At 42.5% G+C, this 18786-nt stretch overlaps 2 protein-coding genes across 2 annotated transcripts; one reads left to right on the forward strand and one right to left on the reverse strand.

Moving 5' to 3' along the window:
- Positions 1–9: 9 nt before the first annotated feature.
- LOC106960656 (zinc finger protein 821-like) lies at positions 10–7910 on the forward strand (the record flags this gene model as incomplete). The annotated part of the gene is made up of 5 exons (XM_015053862.1): positions 10–229; positions 357–475; positions 1977–2075; positions 3176–3342; positions 4390–7910. Coding segments are annotated over 5 exons (1578 nt in total), but the record flags the coding sequence as incomplete, so codon positions are not given.
- A 2437-nt stretch (positions 7911–10347) lies between these two features.
- LOC106960663 (ataxin-1-like) lies at positions 10348–18308 on the reverse strand. Its single transcript, XM_015053872.1, has 3 exons — positions 18155–18308; positions 15003–16147; positions 10348–14549 (listed from the first exon to the last, which is right to left on the reverse strand). The coding sequence occupies exons 2-3, from the start codon at positions 16023–16025 to the stop codon at positions 13098–13100; spliced, it is 2475 nt and encodes an 824-aa protein (XP_014909358.1). The 5' UTR covers positions 16026–16147; positions 18155–18308; the 3' UTR covers positions 10348–13097.
- Positions 18309–18786: the final 478 nt, after the last annotated feature.

The raw sequence follows: 18786 nt of genomic DNA on the forward strand, positions 1-18786 counted from the left end.
TCTATGGGAAAATATCAGAAATCTACAAAAGAACAGTTAGCAGAAAATCTGAGCATCACAATTTGCATACCAAATTTCTGCTGTTCTGATTTCCCAGGGCCATTCCACACTTTGGGCTTATCGGGACTCCAGCACACCATTAACATGGACGGCAGGGACGAATTCACCGAGGACGCCGAATGCTGCAACAACAACTCGCAGGAAGTCCAAGGACAGGATAGCCTCACAGGTACGGGCCGGAGGGGCCCGGCGGACTCTGCGGGAACGTCCTCGCACTGAGGGGCGTGAGTGAGAATAAGCCCTGCTCTGTGCTCTGTTGTCTGTCTGTATTGATAGGGCTGTGTTTGCCTCCATAGAAGACAGCGATAGCGACCCTGACAACCACGGCGAAGACTCGTCCTCCAACGCCTCTGCTGACGACCACATGACTGCCAACAGAGCGCAGTGCCGCCTTCAAGGAGCGGGCGTCAAAGTGGTGAGTCTGCTGCATGTTAGCCGGCCTCTTTTGTCGTGACCGTTTTGTTACGGATTGTTCCTCATTTTGGGTTTGGCCACATGTCGGAGGGCGGGGGAGCGTTCGAACCAAACCCCACAGAGCTCAGAGAATGATGAAGTCTGCCACAACACCTCCGTCATTTTGAGCTGTTTGGTTTGAAGCCACAGGATGTAGTTTAAGAATGTGTGAAAGTCTTAAACCTGACAGGTGAAGCTTTTCTTTTTTGTATTAGTTATGCACTTGACAAGAGTTTTTTTATATATATATGAATATATACAGATATGAACAGATGTTTTTGCACACTAGAAAAGATTCATGAAAGCTCTTTGAATCATTTTTCTTTTCTCCTATAGTATAAACACATGATTTTTTTTAAACTACAGACAGTTGGATTTTCAGCCATTCCTCTTTGCACAATCTGTCTTCTTGGTCATCCAAAGTCCTGCGTCCTCTATTAGTTTATCTTCTAGTGAACTCATGACTCTAGTAATAAATTGGCCAGCAAAACTTCAAGTATTATATCATTATATATGTTGCACAACTCTTGGATTCAGGTGTAGAGGTCATACGGTTATGGAAGGAGGTTCAGTTTGTATTTGATAGCCTATTTCTGTGTTAATTAGGCCGTAGATGTTGGATCATTATCTTTATGAAAGAGGCCTCTGGATTCTGATTTAAATGCACTCTAACATGATTTCCACGGCTTCTGGATAAGAAACAAACCCACAGCATTACGGATCCTCCACTGTACTTAACAGTGGACACAAGGCACTTTTCCACATATTCATTCTTTATTTCCAGTTGCGCAATTGTTTGTAGAAACGCTCAATCTTTTACCCTACAGATGACCGATCACCAGGCAGCGTGTGCTTTCAGAACGAATGTTTGTTAAACAAGTGGAAACTCAGCACCTGACGCTTTGTTGTGGTTCTCTTACACGAAGCATTAACTGGATTTTAACCTCATTTTGATTCTGCTATAAAATGGCACTACATGCCTGTAAAATGCACCAGAATTACATGGGTCAAATAAGCTAATTTGTTGGCAGACTTTTTTTTTTTTTTTTTTTTTTTTAGAAGTTCAAAGGGTTAAAACTCTCGTTTCTCCCAATATGCTCTGTGGAGGTACCTTCTGTTTCCAAGTGCTCTACATTTCAACTTGTGCATGAGTAACATCTGTGGCAGCGTCATGTGACCGATTATGACTCACTGACTTTTGCACAGTCATACACTTAACACATCGTCCTACACTTTCAGTTAGAAATAGCTTCCACGCAAGCTGACGTTAAGCTTGATACAAACAATGCCTTCGCTTAAATCATTAAAGGGGTGAGCTTCATCGCACACCCGAAGCACATGCGTTTTTTTTTTTTGTTTTTTTTGTTTTGTTTTAATGTGGATTTACTTTTACCGCCCACCCCCACCATACAGTTGTGCGTGAATAAATCTACTCTAAAAAAATGTGCTTTTATTTTCCTCAGGAGAGTGACGAGGGGGCTGACCACAGCAACAACTTTGTCTGTCCTCTGTGCACGCTGGATTTCAGCAGCCCTGAGAGACTCATTTCACATGTCTACCAGGTGAGAACCGCATTTTGTTTTTCCAGCTATAAAAACACGGACGACTTTGGAAACTGTTGCAGCATCTTGCATTTTTTTCGTCTCAATTAGTGCGTGCTAGTCAATTAGCAGCCGCACCGTCCAACATTTTAGAGTCTGCTTGAACAAAAACAGCTTGTTAGAGGCGGTAAATGTGATTCAGGTCAGTGTCGTGCCGAGAAAAATGCAGAGCAAATTCTTAAACTCTAGCCTTTTTTTTTTTTTTTTTTTTTGGTGACTACAAATACATATTTAAATTCTCCTGTAATGCAATTGTTTATGTTACACTAATTAAGTTTTAATTTGAAGTGACAAAGGTTGAAATACTGCTACATGTGAGCACAGTTACATCTACATTAAAGTAAACGTATAGTAGTTAAATAGTAATAACGCTTTATGTTATAACAGAAACACAGATGACTCTGCCAGACATCAACTCCATCTTGTTAGCTGAAAGAACTGTTAAATGGTTCACATCTATTAATTTCTACCTTCTCAGTGCATAAACGCATCAGCCAGTTGCAGAAACTTCAATGCACTTCTTTCTTTTTAAGTCTCAAAGATATTTATATTTAGTCTTCAACGTTAAACATTCATGAAGAACACAATGCACACAAGTTTGATGAGTACAAACAGCGAGGAGCTTTGCAGCAGCAGCACGAAACAATTATATGAAGACTTCTTCCATTAAAAAAATTCTGATAAATGTTAAAAACATATGACTTAATGGATTAATATCTATGATCTTTTCCTTGATTTTATATGTCAGACTCATTTTAAATCACAGTTGGTCAAAGAAAACTGGAAATCTTCATAAGGATTTAGCACCTTCACTCAATAAGTAAATATGACATGGAACAATCTGCTACAGGTTTATAACAGCAAGTATGGAGTTAAACATGGTTTTAAAAACTACTTCCTTTCGCAACTGACTTCCTTTAATCCAACCATGATGATACATTTTATCCATCTGTCCTCTTTCTAAATTTATAATAGATTTAAAAAAAAAACAAAAAAAAACTGCCTTTTACAGTTGATCACGTTAAGTTTATATGTTTATCTTTCTCCGCTGTCTTCGCCAGCATACTAGCATGATGAGCAACACCAAGAGCTACGTGTGCCCAGTGTGTGGGCGAGCCCTGAGTTCTCCTGGCTCGCTTGGACGGCATCTTCTCATCCACTCCGAGGACCGCCTCTCCAACTGCGCCGTCTGTGGCGCACGCTTCACAGACACCAACAACTTTAACAGGTTCAGATCTGCTGCTGCTGCTGCTCGACTCTTTTATGCACAAGTTTGCAAGGAACTTGATGTCTGTTGTATTGAATGCGATGGGATTTTATTACTAGAATAGCACACTTTTTTTTTTTTTTTAAATATCTCATATATAAGCTGCATGCCAAAGCAGCAATTTTTACTCTTCCTGTTGATGGTCAAATTCTTACCAGGAAAGGATGTGACGAAGAAATAAAACATGGCAGGTCAAAAAGTTTCCTAAAGCTGAATGACGTTTAGGTGATGTGTCTCCAGCTGAGCACATCAGAGTAAATAAAGAACTGGTTGTCCAGTGAGAGATGAACCAGACTGTATAACATGAGGGATGAATAAATTTAGTCCTGCAATGACAGATCCATAGGAAATAAACTTGCACGTTGCTTAGCAACTACCATTAGCTTTTTTCTTCTTCTTCTTTTTTTTTTCATTTAAGCAGCCCAGTCAAGGTCAGAATACACAGCGGAAAGAGACGGAGGGATAAATGATAAAACTCAACAAAGAAAAGTTACAAAATATATGAGCAGTTTAAAACTACCAGACTTTTCTGCAAAATCAGTTCTACTCTCTTCGGATAGTCTGTCATTTATCTGTGTATGTCAGGGATCTGCAAACTTTGCAACCCAACGAGACATTTTGCCATAAAAACATCACAAAGCATAATGAAAACAGAACAATATGCAGTAGAAATTAAATCAACAGTTACAGTGCAGCAGTTTTTAACCTGCGAGTCAGTGAAGAAACCTTTGAGAAATGGCTGAAGACAAATGTTTCAAACGTATGGATAAGGCAGGTCAGCTGTGAACGACCATGCGAAACAAATCAGACCTCGGCAAACAATCGCAGATTGGGCGTGGCCCTCTCATAATACAACTTTCTGTCAAGCTACTGTGGAAAAAAGGCCACAAGAGCCAAAAAAGAAATTCCTTGAAATCATCAAGACTTGCTGTGTGAACATAGCCAAAGAATAATCTCAGAGATCTAAAGTCGAGGTCTTGTTTCGGCTAACCTTCTGTCTTATTACAGGGAAAAGCTAAAAGACGTCCTCGACACAAGCAGGTTGGACGTCACTGGTGGACGGGACTCCTGCTCCATGTCCCAGTCCCTCTCCAGCAGCCCCATGAGCAGCCCGGGCTCCAGCACGCACTCCTGCCACGGAGCGGGTCCCAGTCCCAGTTCCTGTCAGGGCCCGCCTCCCTGCCAGGCTCCCGATCCGACATCCACCCTCTGCCAGGCCCATCGCACCTGCCAGTCCTCCAGCCACATCCCAAACCAGTGTCAAGGACCCCGGCCGTGCCACGCATTAAGCCCAGGTTGTGGGGCGTGCTCGGGGTCCGATCAGGGGCCCGCCTTTCCTCCGCTGCCCGACGGGCTCCTGTCCGAAGGTCCGTCGCTCGCGTCCATCCCCGACGCCCTCAACTCCTCCTCTTCGGCCCTTCCTCCCATTCCCGACATCATGAGCCCGATGCCCGTCTACCCCGCCGGAGTCCTGCTGGTGTGCAACAGCTGCGTGGCCTACCAGCAGCTGGTGGAGGCGCAGTCTCCGATGCGCAAGTGGGCCCTGCGTCGCAAGAACGAGCCCCTGGAGGCTCGCCTGCAGCGTCTGGAGCGCGAACGCACCGCCAAGAAGAACAAGCGCGCCTGCGAGACGGACGAGGAGAGGGAGCTGAGGCGGCTGCGGGACCGCGAGGCCAAGCGCATGCAGAGGATGCAGGAGACGGAGGAGCAGAGGGCGCGGCGGCTGCAGAGAGACCGGGAGGCCATGCGGCTAAAGAGGGCCAACGAGACTCCGGAGAAGAGGCAGGCCCGGCTGATCCGCGAGAGGGAGGCCAAGCGGATCAAGCGGCGGCTGGAGAAGATTGACCCCGCCCTCAGGACACAGATCGAGCACGATCCCGCCGCGATGGCCGCTCTCACAGCGGACATGAGTCTCTTTCAGTTCCCCTGTCCCATGCCGGTTCCTTCCATAGATAACGGTCTCTTCATGAAGCTGCCATGATCCCTGGGGGTCCTATAAAAACTCCCCCCCCTTCCAGCCTGCGCCGTCAGGTTCCTATTACCACAGCGAACCATTCCTGTCCCACTCTCCCCCATTCCCAGAATTCCTCTGTACTCATGCAAACTTCTTCAATTTCTAATTTATTACAGTCTATAAAAACCTTGGAGACAGGGTTGAGAATGTTTCTTATTCTAAGAGCATGCTGTAAAGAGATTTATCTGTGTTTCGGTGGACTCTCACAGGTAACAGTACATTCTGGTGGGAGCAGTTTATTCTTGCTTCAACTGAAAAACAAACAAAAAAAATCATTTGCACATGGATCCTCAGTGAGGGGAGTGTGGACCCTGTAGCTGCAGACCCTCCCTCCCTGGTCCTCCCAGCCCAGTAACTCAGACTCCGGTAGCTGCGCCTCTCTCTGTTTTCTAGCTGCTGCCGTGGAACATTCATGTCCAAACTACTACCTCATCCGGCGCCGTGGACGGTCGCTCTCTGTCCTGTGGCTTACCAGCTCCCAGCTTCCAAAGCTACACACACACACTATACAATACTACAGAAGACGCAGGTCGTTTCCCCACACTTTTAAGTTTTGATATTCCTCTTTATGGCACTTTTAATAGGACACATGCATTCGTTTGTGAATGTTTGTCCCTATTGAGCATGCCCGGTGTTGAAAAGCATTCCTGTCGTCATTATCTTAATTTTTCTACTTTTTTTTTGTCTTTTTAAACACTGTGTGTAATTTATTGTTTTTTAAAAACTCGGTCTCTGCTGCTGTTGTTGTACTGTACATTACATTATTTACCTCTTATGTATTTTGGTCTCATTACATGGAAAAAGAAAACCCAACATCTTACCTGTTGACCTCAGATTTTGTCGCATTACTTGAATTCTGTCTACGAAGATGCGTTTGTGTTTTATGCTAATTGGTAAACATGTCAGTGTTGTACAGAAAGTCATGCTTGATTTTAACCTGCTTTGTGCAATTCCTGTAGCATTTCACATTCTTTGTGAGTCTGCAGTATTTTATGTTATTATTACCACTTAAATATTTTTTTATAAATAATAATATCCACAAGTCTGGAGAGAGAAAAGAAAGTCATGTTAAGAGGTGAGAATCATTTACAGGTATATCTAAATAAAATGTCGTTTGAATGTTAATTTATCTCAGTTATCTAATTCAAGAGTTAGATTCATAACAGATGGATTTTTTTTCTCCCACATTTTTTCCTTCCACTTAATTTTCCATGGTTGTGCTAGAACACAGCACTCTGTTATCAGCTTCTTAACAATCTTTTGTGTCTCAGTTATCCAAATGAATTAAAATAATTGCTTGATATAACTAATTCTTAAATTCCTGACATAAATTAATTGTTCAATAACAAGCTTATTGAGATATACCTGTATGATGCAGTCCACCCCTTTGTTAGCACTGAGGCTTGTTTATTTCCAGGATGTGTTTTTATATTACTGATCCTCATTCCAGCACATATTTATGCAACATGATACTTTTGTTTTCCTGTAAAAGTGTTTGCCGTATTTTGCTGGTATAATCTGTTTCATATTTCACATGGCCGTTATTTACAGCTGTACGGTTACCTCCACTCCTCTTGATTTCTCCAGATGCAAAACCTTGCATCGTCAAACGAGCAGTTTCAGTCTCTCCAAGTAGTGTTTCTGTTTGAGTCGCTCCTAGAAGAGTGTCGTCCTACCTGAAGAAAGCGTGAGATGCGGATCTGGGTCGGGACTTTTGGCTTTCCTAGGAGTGCATCAAACCTCTATGCAACAGATTTATTTTTTTTGAAGGAAAAAAAAAAAAAAAAAAACATTTCACTTTTCAAAGAAACTATGCAGAACGCAACTTCAAAATGTTTCAACCGAAATTCAGAATCGGAAGCTCCGCTTTCTCAGGCAGTTCAACTCAGTGAGAGGGTTCAGAGCCCAGAACGTCAAGATTAATTCACGTTTGGGGAAGAATACGTTGCATCGGTTTTATTTTATTTTTCCAAAGTTCAGCGCATTAAAGCAACAAGATCTCACTGCCATCCCATAGTGGCGTTGTCTGCTGAAAGCGAAGGCTTCAGGTTTTGTCTCAGCCTATGAATGCTGGGTATTTATTCTCAGAGGCGACGCCGTCAGTCTGCTGTGAACCAGCAGCAGGACGAAAGTTCGCTCACTTTCGGTTAGGTTAACACTGCATGTCCCTGAAACTGCACTAGTACTAGAGTTGTTCAGTATGAGCCTGTGTTCTGTTAGTTTATGCCTGCTTTTTTTTTTTAAACAGTTTAATAAAAAAACAAATTTAAATGTTAGCCTTTTGATATTAATGCTATCAGGATTTTTCTCTCAATGTCCATGTTTACAAAATCTGTATTTCTGAAAAAGGCCAAATGAATGAGCTAAACTGCAACGACATGCCTGGTTGTCATATCGATGTATTCTGACTGGATGGCCCTTCAGGGACACCGTCCTCTCTGTTACTGACTCAGAAGATGTACAGACCATAATGAGACCTGGTAAAGAATGTGGAAATAAACATCAAGTTTAATATAAAGCCAGTGTTTACCTTCTGTTGCTCTTTAGGCAGTCACTCATACTCAGGAGCACATCCTCGAGTTGTTACATTACATAATGAACAAATTGTCAGTTAATCTGAATTGGAAAAAAAATAAAAATGTGTTCTGATTTATTATTTTAGGTAGAAAAGTTTCAAAACCATTTCACTCGTATTTAATGCTTCATTTAACTTTTTGCCAAGGACGCCTAATTTGTCACATTGAAAGTGTGCGTAGGTGGAGGAAGCAATTCTTTTGCTGCTCAACAAAATAGTCACTTTTGCAGATAAAGGACCAGTAATGTGAAAAAGATCTCCCACATTTGCCTTGATAAATTAAAGGCATACAATGTTACTGGAGGGTTTACTTTTTTTAACTCATGTAACAGAGAAACGTTTTAGTTTGATCTCAACCAGTAGAGGAAAAAATTATCTGCTTTTGAGTCATACAAGTACAGCTAAAAAAAAATATTATTTGAAAGTGCAATATTTCATCACAGTAAGTTGAGGAAGTGAGAGATTCATTACATAAAGTAAAATATTTCAAGCTTCATTTCTCTTTTTTTTTTTTGATTGTGGCTTACAGGTGAAGAAAACCCAAAATTCAAGACAATTATTTGAGCCGCTCAACTTTTTGGTTTTCTTTATCTATATGCCACAATAATTAAAACTGCAAGCAAATAAGTTTGAAATATTCTACTCTAATGAATCTCTATAAAATAAACGTTTCATTTTCTGAGCCAACTGGGAAGAAATATTACACTTTTAAAAAAAAATTGAAGACATATTAGTAGTTGCTGGTTGTTGTAGGTCTTGTCTACTATAGAATTTTTTATTTTATGATTTTGACATTTAAAATCGTACACAAAAAAGTTTAAGTGTCATTTCTGTAGCAGCCGTAACTGTCTTGAATCAGTTGCAAGCTGCGGAAAAACGTCCTGAGGGCCCCAAATGACCCGCGAGCTGCAATCTGGACACCCTAATTAAAAGAAACAAAACACATTTTAATAGTAGAAGTACACAAATGTCTTTACCAGTTTGCATGAAAATGTAAAAATACTTGCCAGCTAATACATTTAGCCATTTTGTTCAAGATTTAACTCGTTTAAACTCCGGCAAACTTCACCAAACTAATTTGTTTCACAAATTTCATAAATCGAGGAACTGCACTTGAGTCAAAAACACACAGCAAACATTTTGGGTTTATCTATTTTATTTATATTTGTATATATATTTATATATATTATATTGTGTTTACTTAAACATGATAAATGCAATGTCTCCATGTTAGCTGTAACAATAAAAATACAATATCTTTGTGTCCTTAAAGCACGTAAAATTAAAACAGCAAAACGAGTTAAAAAAAGAAAAAGAAAAGAAAAAAAACACCCTAAGAAGTTCACAGAGGTACAAATATACAGTACAAATCTATTTTATTCCAAAAAAAAAAAAAGGGTACAAATAAAAATGCAACAAAATAGATATTAATGCTTTCTTAAAGTCAGGTAGGTGTGGGTTTTTTTTTTCCTAAGGGAGCACTTTGGGTCAACAACTCTAAGGCTTCTGATAGAGATCAATACATATTGGTACGACCATACAATATTAAAACTCACTATACAAAGTTCATACAACCTGGATTATACTTGAGGATTGAATGTTACATTTACATAATTGCATATATTTTTGCAGATTTAGGCATTTTAAAAGAAAATAGAAAAAGAAAATGCTGTTCAGTTTTTAAGTTTCACATCACAAAAAGCAATGTCACCTTGTGCAGAGGAAAAAAAGAAATACAAATAAAAATCATGTCAAATCTGAAAATACAGACTTCTTTAAAACTTTTAACCATTTGCATTCTCCTGATTTGATTTGACATCAGCAACACCACAACCTTACTAAGTTCATGTTAGCAGTTTAATAAAAAGATGGACGTAGTTCGTACTTTTCCACTCTGCTGTCCAGAAACTTGGGGACGCAGCGCTGGACCTTTCACAACCCGATGATTCTGGCCATTAAAATCCTACTGATCTTGTGCAATAATAATAATAAAATCTGCTCTGTGCATCTGTCTATGCATGTGTTAAGTGGAAGGATTTCTCCTTCACGGCTGACGCTCTGGAACTCAACTTGTAAAAAAAGTGCTGAGGAAAGCTTTCGCTTTCTCTTCCACATACTGAAAATCTACAGATTAAAAAGTCAGAGATAGGTATATTAAAAAAAATAATAATCAAAACTAAAAAAAAAAACCGGGAAGCAACGAGTTCTACGAAACTCGCTCTCGTCGTCGAGTGTAAGCTTCTGCTCGTCAAGCCTGACCTTTCTGATATGCTCTCGTACAACCTGAACGGAGAACACGGAGTCCGTTGTTCGTTTGGACACATTGTACAAAGCTGAATTTAAGGCATTATAAACAAGCATCATCATCGTCGTCACCGATCGAAGCTATCTACACAAGAAAAAACAAATACACCTATCTACAGAAACACAAAACCTGCGATTTCTCCACGATTTTGTGTGCTTTACAATTGGAAAGTCTTCAGTTTACCAACAGATTTCATTTGAGAACACTGAAGGACGACATTTAGTGCAATTTTATACAACAACGGACCATCAGTGATGGAGGATTAATCTTTAAAATGGCACAGGCCACTCAAAGCGATGGATGAAAACAGAGAGGAAAGCGTCAGCACAGGATGGCCTTGCTTGGGGCTTTAAACCATAAGTGGCACTGCTTTACACCAGACAATAAGCCCCACTAAACTGTGACCTCACCGGACAAACGGACCGAGTGGGGCGTCTCGCGTGATTTGGCTTTAAATGCGTGGCTTCAAAGAAGGAAGATGAAAACGGTTTCACTCGGGATTCAGAGAGCTGACAACTGCTGGCCACAAAAAACAACAACACCAAGAAAACACAAAGAGGTAAACCAAAAACACTGCTTTTAATTCCTATAAAGTAGGTCAGTCAAAAATACTAAACCCAGACATCAGCGAAAGAAACGTTTCAAACGACTGCATCCAACAAGCAGAGCCGCTGCTGCTGCTTCAGCTGACTACACTGAAGACGATCCTGGACGTTGTACTGAGATTACTGCATAGAAAACACCAAGACTACAGAAAGTTGTCGACTCATGATGAATGAATATTGCTTACGCTTTGACAAACGCGTGTTGGGTGCTGGATGGTAGGAAACACTAAACCCTCTCTGTCCATCATGGCAGTACGGAAATGCCTTCCGTATAGAAATCCATTCAGGAATTGGTTTACACTTCAGTATCATCCAAAAAAATTCAGTTTTTTAATACCAAAAGGGTTCAAATTGTCCATTCTTGAACCTCATGCTATATTATGCTTTACTGCAACTACTTCTTTAAAGTGGTTTAAGGTCAAGAAGGAAAAGCCATACAGCCAATATGGACTAGTAAAAGCAGTAGCTCTGTGTGTGCAAGAGAAAATTACCTAAAGCTTTCAGGCAAAAAGAAAACGCTTTAAAGTGAATGATCGCGCTGTATTCAAGTTTCATAAAAAGGACCAGAAACTATTAAATGTGTCGCTTTTCCGATGGGAATGTCTGCATGAGGAATGTCGTCTGATTGGAAACCTCTGGATGAATTTATGTATGATCTAATTGCACTTTTGATTTTTCAAGATAGAAATACGTCAGAAGGAAGAGACTGCAGCATTCATCTCGGCTAATTTGTAAACAGTTAAAAAAAAAAAATACAAGTCAGTTGTTTGTTTCTTTTCTTCTTCGCTTACCACAAAACTCCAACAACACTTCAAACAAATTCCCTTCAATTAACGAGATAAAAACATGAAGAAAGCACAGATTCCTACTCAGGATGGACTGAATGAACACAATGGGTGACAGAAGACATAAGAAAATAATACACAACCAATCTGTTAATCTAGAGCCCCCCGAAGATGCATTTTGGAAAATTAATGAGCCAATAATTTAGCTTAAATGTTGTCTGAATTAACAATAGATCAAAATGGTGCATCACCTCTGGAAGAGGACCAGACAATGAAATTCCCAGGACAGCCAAAAGCTTGGGGGAAAAAACAAAACGACAAAAAAAAAAAAAAGAAACTATTGCTTTCTTTAAAGGAACTGAGAAAAGACAGACTCGAGCTTCAACACTGCCTCACTCACACTCACATATTCCCCTTTCAGGGCAAACTGCAAGATGCAACAGGTGGATGTTTCTCTCAAGGCTTTGGTGAGAAGCAGCCGGCGCCTCCTGCAGTAATTAAATTAAAATGCACCGAAGTTCACCAACCTGGTCGAGAAAAGCTGTGAGGTTCAGAGGGAAGCGGGGAAAAAGAAACACACTCTAAATGACACAATCGCACTGGAATGCAAAACTTTGTTGTTTCAGAGAGGAGAAAGGCATCGTTTCAGTTCCTGCCACAAGGGCGCTAAATCAAGGAACAGGAAATTGATTGGTGAACTGCTCGATTGTAAGACGTGCGAGAGCCGCCGTTTTTGGCCTGAAACAGAATCTTGCATCTATCTTTGGAGACTGACTTGCTGAAAATTAATGACTTCGAGAGAGAGAGATTTCCAGCTGACAGCAGAGAAGGTTTTAATCGACGACATCACAGGCCCTGCTGATGTCAGTGGCTCCACTTTTTTGGGGGGGTAAATGCTTTATAAATATAGATATAAAGAGATAAAAAAATTTTTTAGGAGTGTTGACATCTAAAGATCGCTGGCTGTGATTTTTAACATCAGAGTTGGTAGCTGTGCTTTGAGGCTGCACACACTGTTGTGTTTCCCATTGAGAGTTTTAGTAGGAAGGTAAAGCCAAAGTGTTTATTTGTGAAAACGTCCAGGCGTGGGTACAAGGAGGTGGAGACGAAGGAGGGAGCGAGGAAGAGAAAAGCAGTGTGTAAGGACTATGGCAGGCGTTTATAAGCTACATACGTTCTACTTAGCTTTCCATTTTCCTGTCAGACCTCAGCAGGCTGGGAAACCGAAGGTTTCTGTTTTTCGTGGCTGAGTAACATCGAAGCAAAACTTCTCAAGAAGATCAACAAAATCATGTGTCTTTGTATACTTTTAGGTGTGCAAAATCTCAAACATTCTGAGGCTACATTCACACTGTTTTTTTCCTCTTTCTCTCCTTGTCAGACTCGTTCTCGCTCCTGGCAGTCTCTCCTACGGTTGCTACCAAATGTGATGCTACTTCCCTGCGTTAGAGCGCCCCTCGATGGACAGTTTCACCTCCTGCGGGATGAAAGAAGGCCTCGTGTGGCCAGAGGCGATTATCTGAGGGCGTTGCCCTTCGTCTCCCTTCATGCTGTATCTTTGGAGGCCGGGCGACGACCAGCGCCTCTGAGAGGCGCCGAGCGCGGCCTGCATGGCGGTCATGCCGGTCCCGGCGAAAGCAGAGCCCTCTGTGTGCAAGTGGTAGCTGCTCTGACTCCTGGGATGCTCCGTGGAGGTCCGACTTCGCCGGACGGGGGATTCAGTGTGTCCAACAACCGCTAAATGTGCTTCATCCTTTTCCAGCACGCCGCCCTCGCCGTCCCGCTGCTGCCGCTCTCTGTGGACGCGATCCATCCTGAAGTGAGCCTGCGGCCGCAGCTGTTGGGGTGCGGGAGGCCCCATGAGCTGGTGACCAGGTCCCGACGCCGCGCTGCTTTTGCCTAAAGTTCTCGACACGTTCTGCTGCTGCTGTGAGTTGTGATGCTGCGGTTGCTTCTGCAGCTGCGGCTGAAGCTGCTGCTGCTGCAGCGTGATGGACACGCACATGTCCCCCACCTGCAGGAGGTGGCAGGTCAGGCCGTACAGCTGGGCCGTGCGCTCGGGGCTGCACGACGACCAGCCCTGGCCGAACACGAAGAACGGGTGCTCTGGCGGGACGTCGATGGTCACCTTGCTCTGCTGCTCCCCCACCGTGAAATGCAGAGACACCAGACCCGGTCTCTGCTGGCTGGACCGGATGTCCATCACCATGCTGGAGTCGATCTTGAGCCCTCCGCTGACCTCTGCGCTTCGCACAAAATCCTGAGTTTGCAGATCCTCCACACGCTTCAGCTCCCCGGTGGCCAGCTGGATAATCGCCCCCTTCATGAAATGTGACGGGTTACTGCCAGGCGCCGCCGCCACCGCCGCCGGGACACCCGAAGCCTGAGTTAGCTCTGCTGCAGAGTGGACTGATGGCTGTAGAGAAGGCTGCGGCTGCTGCTGCTGCTGATGATGATGATGCTGCTGCTGCTTAGCTGTGGTCGGCTCCACCTTCTCAGGGAGGCCGGCTCTGCCTGGAGACTCAGAGGTTTTAAAGCTTGGGTTAATGGAGGCCTTTGCGGCGTCGCTCGCCTGTCCTGGGTAGTGTTGCTGCGGCTGGGACTGATGCTGCAGGTGATAGTCGAGAGGAACGAGCACCGGCTGCCCGTTGGTCAGCATGACGGCGTGACCCGGCTGCTGCTGGAGACCGCCGACTTTGTGTTCAACGTAACTCAGCGGCTGCGCCGAATGCACAGCCCTGCTGGAGACAGCCGGGCTCTCCCCGTGGACGTCTCTGGTTCTTTGGACCCCCTGAGAGAGATTCAAGGGGGCAAACGAGACCTCCTTCCGCACCCCGCCGACACCTTGACTCGAGGTAGCCAGGCGGCCAACGACCTGCTGCACCTGGGAGGCAAACCGAGGACTCAATGTGGGAGCATTTTGAGTTTCATTGCAACAAACGTTTAAATGTTTAAAGTTGCCCTTTGAAATAAATTCACAAAGCTTTTTACAGGCTTCGTACTCTTTTCCCTCAGTGGAATTCAAGCATTTTCAAGTTAAGTTTTCAAATCTTTCCAGCACCACACTTTATAACAAGAAAACAAACAAACAAACAAACAAAAAAAAAAACAATCCTACTACGATTAATTTTACAACCTGTGAATGACATTAATGGCCAACTTACATTTTTTTAAACAAATTTAATGCATTTTAAGTATAGCAGACACCCTGATATGGCAAGATGGAAAATTTGCATTAATTCCAATCAATATCATCTCATAAATGCAACAACATGGTGGACATTTAGTGTCAGTTCTAATTTTTAGGCTCCATTACTGAGCTGTGAGCATGCCTTACCTCCAGATCGCTGTCCGGAGTGCTGCGCTGACCAGGAGAGCTTCGGCCTTCCAGGCGTCGGTTCTGCAGGGCCCTTTCTTGGCTGTGGTCCTGCGCTGCAGAGCTGGACGCTACCTGCTGCAGATGTGCATTTCTGGAAGTGTAGGCAGAGTCATGCAGGACCTCCCTGACTCCCTGCTCTTTATCGCCGCCGTTAAGCTCCGCTTCGTTGTGCAGGTCACCGCCCCGGCTGCCCTGGGGCTGGTAGAAGACCGGCATCCCTCTGGAGCTGATCTCTGGGGCAGGTATGACTCCGATAGTACCGATGTGCTGCTGGGCGGCTTGCTCTGAAGGCATCATCAGCGGAACGCCGCCTGGCGCTGCAACTTTGGTAAACGTATGAGCCTGGGCCTGGGGAGGCGGGGAAACCACTCCGTCCTGTATGACGGATGGATAGGGAACCAGGTGGGACACGGCGTGAGGCTGAGGAATGGCACCTGACGGAGAAATCAGCGATCCAGGGACGAAGCCGGACGGGACGGCGTAAGGAACAGCGGCGTATGGGGAGCTGACAAACTGGAGAGATGGATGAGGGATGTGAGCGTAACCCAGGGGAGGATAGGGAAGGCCTGGATGCTGCAGGAGAGGAGAGTGTACAGTGTACGTGGGCGAGATGTGGCTTAACACTGGGTGGAGGCTAGTTTGCGAGTAGGTAACAGAAGGAACAGCCACTTTGTAGATCATACTGTACTGATCGACAGGCCCCGCTGAGATGCTCTCTGAATTATCCACCCCATAGTGATGCTCCGGATGAGTTCGCGGCCACTCTCCTGATGGGTTCCCTCCCTGAGTCTCACTGCCAGCTGCAGAGTTGTGGATGGAAACAACTTCGGCTTCTCCGTTACCTCCTCCAGCAGTGCTGCCACCGCCTCCCGTAGCTCCGCCCCCAGCCGCCCCTCCGACACCGACGCCGCTGTTGCTGAGAGGGAGGTCCCTCTTCTTAGGAGGCAGGCTCTCCTGGTTGCGCTCCTGAGCTGGTTTCATTGCAATCCTTTGACCAACCAAGTTGCTTTACTGCACGGCACAGGAACTGAAACCTGCAAGCGAGCCAGGCCGCACCGCAACCAGTTCTGAAATCACCTGGCTGACCCTGTCTGCCAGTTCACCTAGAAAGACACACACACACACACACACACAGGATCTGTAAGTCTAAGTTGTAACTCAACCTAAAAGGAGAAACAGAGAACTGCTTTTTTTAACAGTAGACATATCGCTCTGTAAGTTGTGTCTAAAAAAGTATAACTGCACTTCTCTGAAAAAGTTTGTAGATAAAAAAAAAATGCATGCAATCAAAAGCTTGGATGGTGCAGATCAAATAACTTTTAAATCCCATTAATCCAATTTCTCAAAACTCATCAATAAACTCACAGGTCGAGGCCTGTCACAATATAATAAGCAATAAATCAATTAACAGCATGCCACATTCAAGCAAACTTAGTAATTTCTAATTGCATAAATTAAAATTTTTCTCTTTCTACCAAATCCCAGATGACAAAAGTCTTCAGTCTGGTTCTTTGGTCTCAACTAGGCCATTTCTGAAGGACAATTTTGTTCACAGAGACTTTAAAATTAATTTCATTTGTTGTTTTCTGTTGCTTTGTTTATTCATTTTTGATATTTAAAACGCCTTCCAGTTCCAGTGTTAAATGTTCGTTAGAATTTAAAGTCTATTGATCTTTAAGGAGTGTGAACCTGCATTGTAATGCCATTGTATTATTTGAAAAAGTTCTCAAGCCAATATTATCGTTTATCGTAATAACTTCTGAGGCAATTTATCTTGAAGCAAACTTTGTTACCATTACAGGCCTACACAGGTCCTTGTGACTTAATTTACATAAAAAGAATTGCAAATTTCCTTAAGCCTAAAAAAACAACTAAATAATTATGTAAAGGCTTTGGGGTCAGTATGAGACTCAAAGCAAGAAAAGAAACAAGGACTGAAATAAATACGAGAAAACTCACTGACCTGGTGACAGGGACAACCATTTTCAGATTTCTGTAGTCTTTATTAAATTTAATTTTGGACTTTAATAAATTACCATTGGGATTTAATTTTAGGATCTACATAAATTAAGGAGGGCATAACTACTTACATGATTGTTCTTCTAGACGTTTTTACAAACCATTTACACGGTAGAGAGTAAATTTCATCACAGTTATTGATGATTTCGAAGCTAAAACTTGCTCAAAATGCAGCTCGCCAGTCCATCGCATGGCCAAATCCGACGATCCCTTAAAAACTACCATGCATGTAAATGAACACATTCAAAACTTTATAAAGGCCTACAATTTAGACTTTCTGTGAGGCTGCAGAAAACCTGCATATTAGAAAAACATTACAACCATAGAGGCATCAAAGTCAAACACGTACAACAGCCAAAGAACTTAAATTACAACTAAATTTACTTAAATGCTAAAAATCAAACAAATGAAGGCATCTTCAGAAAAGACTCCAGAAATACACCAGAGACTCGGAGCTATTTATAACGTGAATCATTTCAAGCGTTGCCTTCTTCCAGGGGGGGTCTGTGGTCATTGAATCGCTCTGCTCTTTGTCAGCTTCGATAAAAGTAAAATCACATTTAAACAGAGAGAAGCATTTAAAATAGGTGTGTTGATCAATGGTTAGAATCAGTTGTTAATTTAGTAACTTTTATTTATCTATAACCATATTCTTGATTTTTCTTAATAGAAAATCGAAAACTTCTCATCTAAAAGGAAAAAACACTAAGAAGACAGGAATCAATACTAACGCCAAAGTTTTGTGTTTGTTTAACTTTCATATCAAAGTCAGTTTTAATCGTTAGCCTCCTGGCTCACTTGGCTAAAGTTAGCTAGCTACCTGGATATACATAGTTTCCTCTTTAAATATTAGAGCTGGCACGGTGACAATTATTCCTCCAACAATAAACATTCAACGTGTTTCTAATGCGTGCATTTTCTAATATCGGTTCATTCTATTAATACAACTATTTATTATCTGGAAACATCGAGGAGGAGGCTAGTTAGCTACATGGCTAGCATAGCTACAAGAGCCTGACTCACAGCTAAGATGGCAACAAACGCAGCATTCACCATAAATGTGTCCGCTTTGTCTCATTCTGCACACTCACCTTCTAATGTCATCGCGGACGGGCGTTTCTTTGTAATAAAAATAAAAGTGGATATGCGAGGGGGATGATTGGAAGAAAAAAAAAAATCAAGGCTAACGAGTGAAGCCCATATCAAAGGCCAGCAGAGGCGCTCGCGAATGATGTCACTGCTTGATTCAATTTCCTGTTTTTCCAAGTAAGTGGTGTGTAATGTCTATTTAAGAATAAGCAGTTGTAGTCCAAATATGTGTGAGCATGAGGCAGTAACTATTTACTGTGCAGGTATGAAATGAAGTCACTCGCCACTTGAATAAATTATATCAAATAAACAGCAGGGAGGGACTGCTGTTGGGATGAATTAGATAGATATAAATTACATGTTCTTATAAAGTTAATCCTATACAGATATTTATAGAATTCCCAAAAATATAATTTATTTCAGTAATTCATCTCTGAAAGTGAAACTCATAGATTATATGGATTCGTATAGCGATTTGGTTTGATGTTTACGTCCTACAGATAAAGAAAACACCAGATTGAGTTCATAAGAATTTAATAAGGCTGATTTTAAAAAGTCCACTGGAAAGTATGCCCAGAATGTGCTTGACTGGGGCCCCTTTTCCTGAATTATTGCATCGATGCAGCGTAGCATG

The sequence above is a fragment of the Poecilia latipinna genome, unplaced genomic scaffold, assembly GCF_001443285.1.
Source record: "Poecilia latipinna isolate Pla-1442-1.1 unplaced genomic scaffold, P_latipinna-1.0 Scaffold1209, whole genome shotgun sequence".
Lineage (NCBI taxonomy): Eukaryota > Metazoa > Chordata > Actinopteri > Cyprinodontiformes > Poeciliidae > Poecilia > Poecilia latipinna.